Source organism: Sander lucioperca, chromosome 13 (assembly GCF_008315115.2).
Source record: "Sander lucioperca isolate FBNREF2018 chromosome 13, SLUC_FBN_1.2, whole genome shotgun sequence".
Lineage (NCBI taxonomy): Eukaryota > Metazoa > Chordata > Actinopteri > Perciformes > Percidae > Sander > Sander lucioperca.
The window spans coordinates 34096292-34110427 of NC_050185.1; the positions used below are offsets into that span (position 1 = coordinate 34096292).

Genomic DNA, 14136 nt, shown 5'->3' on the forward strand with positions numbered 1-14136 from the left:
GATAACATTTTGATTATTATATTTGTCTTATTTGAGATTTTAATCCTAGTTATTTCCGACCAATCAAAATGATTGTGTTATGTAAAGGACATTTGTAGCAACAATGCAATAACATGTTTGCTGTTTGGCTGCCAATACTTAAAGAGCCAAGATGTAAAACCTTAACTGACTTCACCCTATATACAAATATTTGTATGTATATTACATTTTTTACAATAAATACTTTCTTTTAGTGGTTTGAATTTATTTTCTTGAATGCATCAGTTCCTAAATCTACAACAGTAACAACTTAGTCATACATCAGAGATAATTATATCCTTGGGAAGTGTAAGTCCCACTGAATGATATATGTGTTTCATGTCTCCACCTGTGATATTAACCCTGTCTGAATGGGGCTTAAGAATAGATAAATCATTAGGATGTTGCTTGTATGTCAAAATAAATACATTTTTGTTCTGTGCAACACTTTCATATTGTGTCTGTGATGGAGGCTGCAGCCTGTGAGGCTCTAACAGGAGTTTAGACTGTCATTGTTTGTTTTATCTTTAGTGTTTATTAGAATCAGTGACTTTCGCCAGACAAGACGCTGTAACGTCTAAAACTGTAAAAAGAGCCTCAATCACTCATTTGTCAAGCTGTGTGGTGTGTGTGTGTGTGTGTGTGTGTGTGCGTGTGTGCGTGCGTGCGTGCGTGCGTGCGTGTGTATGTGTGTGTGACATACCTCAGCATTAAATCCTCAGGCTCTTATCTGCCTGAGGGAAGGGATTCAACCTGTTCTTATTCAAATCAACCCCCACCACACACACACACACACACTTATGGATGTGAATCACTTACACATGTGAATCCGTGTGTGTGTTAGAGATAGCACAGTAGCCAATCAGCTCGTCCGTGGGTGGGGCAGCAGAGTATAAGTTCCTCAGGTGAGCAGCAGCAGGTGGACAGGTGCAAGAGGACGACATCGGCTGTTTGTGGCTTCTACAAACGCACATTTTTATATAATCACACATTGAGCCGAGCAGAAGAGGACGTCGCCACAGACAGATGTCTATGTAGAGAGACAGGAAAGTGAAGAAAGAAAGACAGGAAAAGACTTTCCAGAATGACGTCCTTTGTCACAGAGAAAGATCCATCTGCCCCCCTGTGTGGACGCGCTCTCCCCCACCAGGAGCTTCCTTCTCTGGGCCTTGATCCGTCTGATTTCAGCCTGTACAGCCCTCCTGCTCCTCCTGAGACAAGCATGTCTGTATCAACGTGGCTCCCAACTTCTAACAACCACAGCGACCCTTACCTCTGCTTCAAAGGCCCAGAGCCAGGCCCCATCTCTGGGGCCACAGGACTTCCTCCAGGCTTCTTCCCTTATCTCTACAGCCTCCAGAGGCCCCTGTTTCCCAGCAGCCCCTGGTTCTCCTTGTCCACCCCAGAAGACATGCTGCGCCTGGTCCGCCCGCCGTACTCCTACTCTGCCCTCATCGCCATGGCAATACAGAGCGCACCTGAGCAGCGGCTGACACTCAGTCAAATCTACCAGTACGTCTCAGACAACTTCCCCTTCTATAGCCACAACAAGGCCGGCTGGCAGAACTCCATCCGCCACAACCTGTCGCTCAACGACTGTTTCCGGAAGGTTCCCCGCAACGAGAGTGACCCAGGTGAGCTTTAAATCCCACTTTATCCTTTTTACCACAAAGCTTTTGATTTCAGTTCATTTAAAAAAAAAAAATCCTTTTACATTAAGGTCAAGTCAAATAGTGTTTTATGATGTTTCTAACAAACAAATAAAATGATGCCAAACCAAACTCCACAAAGTTTTTCCATAAAAACAATATGTCTGACACTGGTAAAAACCAGCTGGTTCTTTTGTTCTTTGAGGTCATAGTTAGATTGTGATTTTGAATAAAAAGTGAAAAAGCAATAGAGGAGCTCAGGGCTTTGTGAAAAGATAAATAAAACTCCAGTTATAATAGTCCTGCCTTTAAAAAGTTAAAGTTCAGTAACATTAGTTCAGTAACATAGAATCTAATGTTAAAGCCACCGCTAGGCGGTTTGTTTCTGGACATTTAAACCTCCTGAAATGTGTTTTTCTTTCATGTACTCACAGAAAAGAGAAGAGAAATACTTGCTGCTATTTTTTAACCTCCCTCTTCCTCTTTCCTCCTCTCGTCCTCTCTGCAGGTAAAGGAAACTACTGGATTCTGGACCCAAACTGTGAGAAGATGTTCGACAACGGAAACTTTTGCCGCAAGAGGAAGAGGAAGAGTAAGAAAGATAACGTGACCACTGGAAGGAAAACTTCCTCCTCCTCATCCTCGGACTCCGGCTTGTCAGAGCCCAGCCCTAAAATTCCCAGCATACACTGCAGTGGCGGCAGCAGCGGTGGCGGCAGCAGCGGTGGCGGCAGCAGCGGTGGCGGCAGCAGCGGTGGCGGCAGCAGCGGTGGCGGCAGCACTGAACTCCCTGCACTCTCAGACACTCCCCCCGGCCTCAGCAGCTTCCTGTGTCCTCTCCAGGATTCCCTTCTCCCTCCTCTGCCTCCTCTCCCTCCTCTCCCTCCTCTTCCTTCTCAGGTCAGCTCCCCTGAGCTGTACATGCAGGTACCGGACCATGCTTCACCCCCTCCTCCTTCTCAGGGATATGCCTCTTCTTACTCGCCCGGCGCCGTGGTGCCGCAGTGGGACGCCTGCAGCTCCTCTCCTCCCCTCTACTCCTCCCTTCATCACTCCTTACCTCCTCCTTCTCCCCTCCCGTCTTCCCAGTTGAGTCCCCCACACTTCTCCTACCTCGCCGACCCCCAGGCCGGGTCGCCGCCTCTCTACGTCGACCTGCAGACGGCGTCTTGTCTTCTGACGGACTTCCAGGAGGCCCAGCAGCTGCTGCAGCTTCAGTGTGGGTCTCTCTCCTCTGGGGGCTTCGCTGATAATCTGCCCCTCGACTCTCTTGTTCTCCAGCAATGACACAAACTGATAGTGATACTTCCAGAGAACGTCTTGTGTTTACACTGAGAACTGATGTGAATTTGATGTTGAATTTTAAACTTTGTAAAGTATTTTTTTAAATGTGTAAAATGTCTCCAGGTGGATGTTTGACTGAATTCAAACCAGCCAGAATGCACTATGCTAGCTGTAAAAAGTTTGGGAATGTTTGTATTTATCATTTTTTTGGTGGGTGAATGTTTTTTATAGTGTGAATATCAGTTTGTGTTTGTAATAAAAACAAAACAAAAAAAACAACGAAAATGCAACGATTTTGAATGGTCTGGATGAAAAGTTTAGTTTATTTAGTAACAAAACGAAATATAAACCAATCACTAAGACATCATCGTCAGATATTATTTATTAAAAGTAAAAAGACAACATAAACGAGGAAGTAGTTGATTGTTTTTACAACCAATCAATGTTTTAAAATTACAAATTAAGAAGTAAAATAATAAAGAAATAAATAGGCTAAATAAACAAAGAAACCAAAGAATGTAACATTTCCACAAAAGAAAATTATGTAAATAGCAATAAACTAGCAATACATGAGCTGTGGCACTTCCTTTTCTAACAATAAAGTATAAAATCAAACAGGCTGCTATTTTAACAGTTAATGTAACTCCTTCTGTCCCAGAATGAGACGCTAACAGGATAGGGTGACCAGATTTCCCGGAACTAAAACTGGGACACTTTGCGCATGACCGTAGTGCTGAAACCATGACCTGTAGTAAGTAGCAGTGAGTGATTGGGAAGTAGCCTACTACAGCAATCAGAATGAGAGAATTAATTTTTATTTCATATTTTCCAGAAATAATAATAACTGAACTGTACGTATTGGGAAGTAATGCAATCATCATGAAAACGAATTATTATATAATTATGTTTTCAAAAAATAGCCAAGTGTTGCATCCCTACTGTCATTGCCGATCTACCAAAACGGTAATTTGTCGACGGTCCCTTACACAGAACCTAGCGACAGAACAGATTAAGTGCTATGAGGCTTTATGTTGGATACAAATCTCTAGCGATAATAATTGTAGTTGGCTATGTAATCGCTGACAACCGGGAAAATTTCATAGTGGTTGGTGTAAACCAGGACCTCTATTCTATCTACAGTCCTCTATTTCTCACGAAGATCCACCAAAGGGTGAGGGATGATGACATCAGCACCTTCAAACAAACAACAAAACTAACAAACAGACAGTCCCACTGTGGTTTGAGAATCTGCTGAGTCCTGCGATCCACAAGGAGGAAATCCTGACCTGTTTTCTGTCTGTTTGACTTTGCTTCAGTGACTCAGCAGTTTTGTGTGCAGGACGAGTCGACAGCAGAAATGATAAAGTAGATAACAACTCTGAGTGTTACAGTCAGCAATTCCCACATAACAACTGACCGAAGAGCAGCACTTACATTTCCCACAGACAGTGAATTTAATTTAATGTCAGAAAGAAGTGGAAAAACAACCTGAGATCTCAAGGTACAACAGATATAACAAATTAAGAATTTTTCTTCAATTAATGTTAAAAAAAATGCCACTTACTCACTTGCTTTGGAGCTTACGACCATATCACACTGTCTTCATCAGACGATAAATGACCCTTGAGTTGAGATTGTTATGTTGTGTTCTTTAAGTAAAAGTAAATCAGCTAAATATACTTCAAGTAAATATAGTCATCATGCAGAATGGCCCTTTTAAGAGTGTTATATTGTAGGTTAAACTGTTCAGTTACGGAAAGTAACTAAGTACATTTACTCAAGTACTGTACTTAAGTTTAAGAATGTCTCCGAAGGATAATTCACAAACTACCCAGTATATAAAGTAATTAAAATGAGCTCCACCAGCTGTGACATTACAATTTTACACTAACAGTGAGACACACTAAAGAGATCAAAACTCCATCAACACTTGTAGTATATTATAATAGATTTTCTCGATCGATAAGACAGGCTTAATGAAACTGGTAACCACTTTATCTTCATCCTCACCCTCTCAGCACAGCAGAGGTCCTCTCTTGTAAACGTGTTAACCCTTTTTGTTTTATTGGTTTCACTCATTTTTCACACCTTTTTTCAAAAGAAGTTTACACAGCTCTCATAGAAAGACCCAGAACTCTATTGGAGTAACTGTGTTAAACAAAAGGAAACATCTATTCACAGCTGATAAAAATTACTTGCATAGTTATGAATCTCCAATGCACCTGTGTGAAACTCCTGTGCACAGCTCAGCAATCAGCAATCAGTCCTAGATTTGATTTGTATATGCGACAGGAAGACGTTTGTTAAATAAGTTAGTTTGTGGTGTCTTGTAATCCCATGTGAGATGGACCAAAATGTTTGGCATGACACAGAAATAAAATATAACTAACTAACTAACTAACCTAGACTAGGTCAAGAAATATGACATGGAAAAATCTGATGCAGTACAATACATATTTTTTTGTTTATGAGTATTTCTGAGTTTGGGTGAAATTCTTTATTGATTCTTTGATAAGGAAAGAATGCAGTAGAAAAGCTGTACCATAATGAATGTCTAAATGTATCTAGTCGATGTGCTTACTGCATCTTGCCAACGACAGTTCATGGGCACGGAAAGACCTGCACACAAGAATACAATTATTGAAGAAAACTTTCTCCCTTGTCTCCCTTTTTATTTTATTTTTGTTGATTTTTTTTTTTTTTTTTTTTTTTTTTTTTTTACAGTATTTCAACAGGGCATAAAGGATGTCTGCACACTGCTTGGCTCCAGTTACGATTTAAAGGCCTCGTTTCAATCTGCAAGATCTTCCTCAGGCAAAAATAAAAGACAAAACAGGGATTTCTTGTAAAGGCAGTAGACCTAATCAACTCAAATCACTATCACATGCTGGTCAGCAAACAGCAAGGAAAAACAGACACCACAAGAAAGAAACTTCAACAGAGCATCTAAAAGTGTAAAAAAAAAAAAAGGTGCAGAGTTTGTTATCTCTAGTAAAATCATCTTTGGAGGAAATACTACAATTCATGCTGTGATATGCTTGCCTGCATGTTTTGGGCACATACTATATAACTAAAGTATCAATAAATGGCACAGGCATATAGCACAGATTAAGGTTGAAACGGTTAATATTGATAGCTGTATTTTGTTGTCCATTGTTTAATGATTGATTAAAAGAAATATTAATTTGACCACAAGTTTGTGAGCATTTCGCAAACAAAATGTGCCATTTTTGCCAATGACTTTCAGTTTCGCCTGTGTGTGAAATGTTTTGAAAATATAACTTCTGAATGGACAAATGCGTTCAATTTCAAATGTAGCGTAAACACTATATGTTCTTCTTCTCTTAACATTGGAGGTGGTTGTTGACTGTGAGCAACATTTTGCCATTCAAGTTTAATTGAAGGTTACTATAAGGTGTTTATAATCATTTTCTCCAGCTTTTAATAAAGCCTGAGTTTAAACCAGGTTAATTTACATGTGGTGTGTGTGTGTGTGTGTGTGTGTGTGTGTGTGTGTGTGTGTCTCCATGCTGTATGTTTAGTCATGCCGTTGTCCATTGATGTGCAAGTGACAGTAAACAGACGACACTCTCTGAGTGACTGATACCACATCAATAGATCAATACTGCTGAAAGACTTCAGAGTCCAGCTGTTTACACACAACATGAGGAGAGAGAGAGAGAGAGAGAGAGAGAGAGAGAGAGTGTGTGTGTGTGTGTGTGTGTGTGTGAATAATGAATGAGGTCGATAGCAGTGTAAGTGTGCCGTTTGTTTCGGTCCTCAGACATCTCTGCCTTCAGGACACACACACACACACACACACACACACGTGCTTGTCATCATCACAGAAACTTATGATCCTTATTGTCACAATAAACAAAGAAGTGTGTGTGTGTGTGTGTGTGTGTGTGTGTGTGTGTGTGTGTGTGTGTGTGTATCTGGTATTTTCACTTGTTTTGAAATTACTTTTGACAATTAATACATCATCTAAATAGTAACGGATTCATTTTCGATCAACTGATTGTTTCTGATCTAATAGCCTATTTTCATGTTATAAATCCTAATTTTTGTCCATCCAACAAGTTTTAAACTGAATTTCTTCCATTTTGTTTCACTTCATTTCTATGAGAATCCTGACCAAATTACGAACCGGCTACGTGACCGCGGTGTAATCTGCGCCATGTCATGTCCTGCCTCCTGCACACTCTATACCCCTTTAAACCAAACGGAGTATTTCCAGTAGGCGAGAACGCATCTGACACGAACAGGTTGTCAAGGTGTTGTTAAATTGTTAGAATTCACGTGTATTTGACCTCGTTGGCTTTCCATAAAGCTCCTGTTGTGTGCTACATGTGTGAAAGGGAAACTTCATAAATACATATGAGAAAATGGCTTGAGTCAATAAATGATAAAGTAGGATACACAAAGCATTAAGAGCTGAAAATATGAGATCTGCGTAGAGCGAAAAGCTTCCTAACATAGGCTACTAAAACAAACAGAAATGTTAATGACACATCAACATTTCAGAACTGAGGTTAACGTAGGCTACTGAACCGAAAGCAACATTTTTAATGCATGTTTTGTTTTCGGACGATAGAGCTCGTCAACACATCGACTTTGAAATTAAAGAGAAAAACAATCTAATCATTATCAAAGATTTTAAAGATATTAGCAGAAAAACAAAGCCAGCAGCGCAACACACACACACACACACACACACACACACACACACACACACACACACACACACACACACACACACACAGACATCAGTCGTCAAAGATCTGATAGATTTTATCAAACTGTTTATGACACAACATGAGGAGGAGGGCTGAAAGTGTGCCGTCTGTTTACTGCCACATGCCACACAGGATTTGAATTTCAGACTCGGGGGTAAGGCAACAATTAAAGGCAAAATGATCAGAGGCCTGTACTACGAAGCAAGATTTGGCGTTAACGAGGTAACTTGGTTCAACCCAGGGTTTTCTGTATCACGACGGTGCATCACTTGTTATCGGGTTCAATCACCATGGTAACTTATGCTGAACGCCTAACCTGGTCGGGAGCAGGTTATGTTGGAGATTAGACATCAACTGTGTAAAAGCCCCTCCTACTGACCAATCAATACTCGATAGATAACGGCGTCACCGTTCTTTGAAGATCAGGCGGAGAGAGAGAGAGGGGGAGAGAGGGATGCGCTCATAAAAGTTAAAACATTTAGAGACCGACAACCCCGTTAACATTCCCTGGGTATTTTTATGAAATATATAGATTTTAATGGGAGGGAATTACATATAGGCTATCGGCATCTTGAGCCGCGTGTTGCCAATGCGCACATTGGTTTGAATTATGTTTTTATATATTTTATTTGCTCTCAGGATCGCTTCCACTGCCAGGGTTGCAACTGAAATAATAGGCCAACGGCAGTTTACGGAAAGCACAAGTGTAATTATGGTCAGATCTAGTGCCTGACTGATGGGGAAGATATTGATAAGCGTTGTGTTGTGGTTTGGGTTTTTGTTTCCAGTTTTCTAGTTCTTTTTTGTGTCTCTGTTGGTCCTGCCTCTCCCTGTGTCTCCTGTGTTTTTCCTCCTCCTGCCTGCCACTGCCAGCTGACCACGCACACTTGTTCCTCATTCCACCATCACCTTCCCTCGCCGCTCACACCTGCCTTCCATCTGCAATCAAGCTCAGTATAGTCTACTTCAACCCCGGCTCCACTCACTATCCTCGCTGGATCGTTGTCTCCGCCATACTGGTGACACTCGCTACAAGCTCTCTTTTCTCTCCTTGTGTTTCTCCCCGCAGTCATCAGCTCCACACCTCGCTCCCGCTCCCAGTCAGCTGGCTTCACCCTTCGGTCCCCCTCCTCACGGCTCTCCACTTCACCCTGCCTCCGCTCCTGCTCCCAGCCTTCCCCTCTTGGACTCTCCCTGTTCCCCGGACTCCAGTGCTTCCTCCCCGGTTCCCTCGGCCCCGGTTTCCCCGCGCTCCCCGAGCTCCCTCGTCATCCCATCCCAGTAGGATCCCTCGCCATCCTACCTATCCCCTGTCTTCCTCAGGGTCAGAAGCTAGTACGGTGAGCCTAGCTTCTGCCCCTGAGTCCCTGCCCTATCGCCTGTCTTCCCTCACAACCCTACCTGCCTTCGCCGTGTGTGTGTGTGGCTGTGTGTGTGTGTGTGTGTGTGTGTGTGGCTGTGTGTGTGTGTGGGTGGCTGTGTGTGATGCATTGTTAATATAAAACTATTGTCTACAGACGCTTTATTGCATCTGTAAGACCTGGCTATATGACACAACATCTAACAGTTTTATTGGAGTAATGAATTAATCCACAACCTGTTAAGGTGTAGCAGGGTGCTACCACAGGACAGTTTATTATATGATTACCACCACAACTGCCATAACGTCCTGATTACATCTGTGTGTGCATGTGTGTTCCAGTGCGCCTGTCTCAGCATGTCTCCTACCAGTCGGGCTGCCCGTATAAGAACTTATCCAGTTTCCCTCAAACTCAAAACAACCCGTCCTCGTTTTTAAAGTAGATCTCTGAGTTTTTCGTTTTACTGCATTTTATCAGCTCAGTGTGAAATTTCCATTTTATTGTTAAAATGGAGGAAGTCAAACATGCTGTAGCAACATGCTAACACTAACATATAGGCCTGTTTGGGAACCAATATGACAACAGAAAGAGAGCAAGACCCCATCAAAGCTCATAAAATGTTATATTGATCCATTAAAGGGCTGTACAAATGCAAAAACGTTTCTAAGTGCAAGATAAAGCATGCATGATGAGTCATATGGGTTACACTACAGGTGCACCTATCAGCTCTGGATTGATTGAACACACATGAAGTCAATTAGGCTACCAGCAGGGCTGAGTCATTGCAGACACACAAGAACAATACAATTCTGTGGCATTGAAACATTCTTATACATATTAATAGCCTACTGATATATATGCATACAAATGTTATCTTATAGGCCTACACTGTGTTTTAATAGACAATAGATAGGCCTAATCATTAACAAATATTAAATGATAGTGTGCAAAGCAACCCCTCAGCAGCTCTTCATGCCTCCATGATGTGAATGTAATCCTCTGTGAATAAGACCTGTCAGGTTCCTCTGAGGCATCGGCACGTCAGCCAGCAGGACTGACAGAGCTGCTGGCAAAGCGCTGCGTTGTGTGGGGTCGGCCCGCTAACCGCCAGGCTGACGGCTGCCTGCCTCACATTTGTAAGTAAAGTTTATTTATATAGCACCTTTTCACAGATAAAAATTGCAGTGCTTTACAATAAATTGGAATATGATGAATAGAAGACATAAGAATACATAGGTACATAAAATCAGATTAAAAGCCTGTTTGAATAGCCAAGTCTTCAACTGCTTTTTTAAAGAATCGGCAGCATTTAAACAGCGTGAAGAGAGCGGCAGTGCATTCCACAGCCTGGGTGCCACTGCCTAAAAAGATCGATCCCCTCTGGTTTTAAAATGAGTGTGGGGGACCACTAACAACATCTCACCTGATGACCTCAGACACACCGGGAAGAAGTGTGACGCTGTATCAGGTCAGACATATAAGGAGGAGCAAGGCTCTAAAAGTAAGGACCAGAATTTTAATATTAATTCTAAAATGAACTAGTAACCAGTGAAGTGATGCCATAGCAGGTGTGATGTGCGCTCTTTTGCTTGTGTGAGTTAAAAGCCTCGCAGCAGAGTTCTGAACAACCTGCAGACGATAAAGCCCTTTCTTGTTCAAACATGTAAAAAGACTGTTACAATAATCTCGACGAGATAAAAGCATGGATGATCATTTGCATATAAACAGCAAACAGGAGATCATTTCACCTGCATCCAATATATAAATCAGCTCATTTCAACAATTGTCGAGACTTTTTCTGAGTGATTAAAAACCAATAACTTCTTGAAAATGTCTTTTAAACAAGAGAAATTAAACCAGAGTGATGTGTTAAGATAATTTTAAGAAGCTGTTAGAGGTGAGCTGGGGGGGGTCGGCTAGTTGTGCTGGTATCTTGACAGTTTTAATGAAGATGACCCGTATGTTTCCTTTCGCGTCCGTTAAAGTGAAACCACATCTGATCCAGTTTAACCCCCAACACACAGTCCCCTCTGAGACGTCTGAGACGTCTCTGTTTATATAGGTTATAGGTGAGACCATCAGGACAGCTCACCTGGAGTTATTCTTCTGAGGTGAGATGCAGAGAAACTCCCCTGCTAATATGGTTTTGGTCAATTAAAAAGATTGTGCTGTGTGAATTTATCCTGCAGAACCTTCATACAGGACACGCATTAGGACACACAGACCTCTTAAACCACCTATGTCACCTAGAACCTCTTTAACGATGCACACAGCCATCAGAATCAGAATCAGAAATACTTTAATAATCCCAGGGGGAAATTATTTTTGTTGCCACTCCAGGTATACAAACAACATATACAAACAACATATATTATCCAGACTTTTAACATATATAATAAAAACAAATATACAGTAATAATAACATATGAAATGTACAGTGTTAATGTGCAAGTAGTGCAATAGAAAGAGAAAATGATTGTCTATGTTGAGATGATTATAGTGCAATAAAAAAGAAGTGAATTGTCTATGTTTGAGATGAGATGATTACAGAGAAGGGGTGTGTGACTCTCTGAGGGAGGTGTTGTAGAGTTTAATGACCACAGGCAGGAACGACTTCCTGTGGCGCTCTGTGGTGCATCTGGGTGAGAGGAGTCTTCTGCTGAGGGTGCTCCTCTGCTGGGCCAGTGTGTCGTAGAGAGGGTGTGAGACATTATCCAAGATGGACTGAAGCCTGGACAGCATCCTCCTCTTAGCCACGGTCAGCCATTTCAAAGAACTCACTGATATCTGCCCAAGGACATTTGAAGATCCCTAATATAGTCTATGGTATATTTGGTGTCCCTGGAATTCCCTGAAACTCCTTCTAGTAACACTGAAACTGCCTCAATACTGGAACCATCCAAGAACTATGTTCCACATATCTGGAACAAACTCCTAAAAAAACTGCAGGTCCACCGCAACTCTCAATTCTTTTAAATCAAGGCTGAAGACATTTCTTTTTGATGTTGCCTTTCTTTAAATACAGAAGTTGCATTGTTGAAACTGTATGACATTCTATATAAGCATATAAAGAGAATTAAAAAGTAAGACCGGTGGGACCGGCCCGTTTTGGGAATGGGAAGGGAAGAGGGAAGAGCAACGGCTTATACGTTGACATATACTAGCAGCCTAAAATCTCGTATTTTATCTGCTTTTATATTTTTAACTGTTTTTAACTGCTCTTTAATGTTTAATTTCTTATAGGCTATTGCACTGTAACTTTAATTCTCGTATTTTATCTGTTTCTAATTTTTTAATCGTTTTTATGTAAAGCACTTTGAATTGCCCTGTTGCTGAAATGTGCTATACAAATAAAGCTGCCTTGCCTGGAATCCCAAAAATTCTCACCCCTGAAACCCTGCCTAGAACCCCTTAAACACTGCTGGAACCAAATCCCTCAAACTAGTGGAACCTTTAAAAGCTTTTTAAAGACCTCCAAAGAACCCCTTTTAAACCCCCACCTATGTCCCCTAGAAAAAAAAAAACACTTGAAGAACACAAGAAGCTCTATAGAACCTGTCACAATGACTAAACATGTTTTAAAAAGACCTAAAATCACTGAACATTACAACCTCTTAATAAATGAGCATTGGAATATCTTTAATGACCCCTGCCTCCATAATTTAAGAAAAAAAGTCTCACCCAAGGAACTCTAATACCTTCCTAAGGGCTGCTAAAATCCTTCAAGGACCCTGAAAGCATATGAACTCAAGGAACACTGACAAAGTAGTACCCTGAGCACCCTTAGAACCCTTTAGAAGTATTCCCAATCCCCTCAAACCTCCTCCTTGACTTTTATTCTTGGATCTTTTTGACCTTCTCCCTGTCGGTCTGTGTTGTTGTGTCAGTTGTGGAACGCTTCTGTTGCCTCGGGCTCCGTGAGGACAGGTGACAGGAGTTTATGAAAATAACAGCAGGGAGAGATTATGACGATGAGTCTGGACAGGTTTACAGGACAGACTGAGGAGGGGAAGGGGAGGAAGAAAAGCTACCATCGGTAGAAACCTGTTCGAAACCCTTCTTTTTCTTTCTCTTTTATGTCCTCGGGATGAAGGATTTCTGCTCAACATTTTACTACACCTGCTCTGACAGTTCATCTGTTCATTCATTTGTTATGTTGCAGACTCACATTAAGTATCAAGATAACAACAACAGTCTCACATAGATCACGTAGATTAAGTATCAAGATAACAACCCCCCCCACACACACACACACACACACACACACACACACACACACACACATAAACTTCTTCACTGACACCTGAAACCTCAAAAAACACTCAAACTATAGAAAAAAAAACCACAATCCACAATGGTGTGCCCAGCTTCTCATAGGCCAGACAGAGAAGGGGGACCCCTCTTCCACCCACAGAGTAAGGACACAAGGACCCCTCATACAAATTGAATTCTCTTTAAGAAGTCGAGACTCTCAACAGGCTTTGGTGTCCACTTAAGGACTTCTTGAAGCACCTTAAGAAGACCCCCACAGAACTCTATAACCCCTTAAGAACCCTGGAACCCCCTTCTACCCTCCAAGAGCCTTAGACCTGCTTTAAAGATCTCTGATCTTTAACGCTGTGCCACTTAGGTGCCCCCTGGAACCTCAGAGTCCTGGATCCACCTCCTCCTAAAAGACCCCCATGGTCCTCGGAAACCATAATCTGCCTCAAGAAGCCCTTAGACTCTTAAAATCCATGTGTTCTGATTCAATAGTACATACTAACAGTGATGGAGGAAGTACTCAGATACTTTTCTCAAGCAAGACTAAACTATAAAGATACTCTACAATTAGGTTATTATTAGTGATGCATTCATGTGAAAGCAGTATTTTGGTGATGTGGTTTATCAATCTGGAGCTAACTTTAACTTCTTTATAAACTGTTTTAATCTATGACAATTCATTATAATTCAGAAACTTTATATGTGAAATCTTTATCTGCAGCAACTTCAGCTGTCAGATGAATGTAATGCAGTAAAAAGTATACATTTCCCTCTGAAATATAGTAGAGGTACAAATTACTTATTAGGAGTACAAGACAGGGG

General features: G+C 41.5%; 1 protein-coding gene across 1 annotated transcript; it reads left to right on the plus strand.

The window, feature by feature from the left end:
- Positions 1 to 955: 955 nt before the first annotated feature.
- Positions 956 to 3357, plus strand: foxi3a (forkhead box I3a). The gene is made up of 2 exons (XM_036008873.1): positions 956 to 1652; positions 2176 to 3357. The coding sequence occupies exons 1-2, from the start codon at positions 1103 to 1105 to the stop codon at positions 2952 to 2954; spliced, it is 1329 nt and encodes a 442-aa protein (XP_035864766.1). The 5' UTR covers positions 956 to 1102; the 3' UTR covers positions 2955 to 3357.
- The last annotated feature ends 10779 nt before the right edge of the window (positions 3358 to 14136 follow it).

Bases quoted from the DNA above. Each gene is read 5' to 3' on its own strand.
- foxi3a (XM_036008873.1), top strand. From the start codon at position 1,103: ATGACGTCCTTTGTCACAGAGAAAGATCCATCTGCCCCCCTGTGTGGA. The intron at 1,653-2,175 runs GTGAGCTTTAAA...TCCTCTCTGCAG, and splicing joins CCGCAACGAGAGTGACCCAG to GTAAAGGAAACTACTGGATT.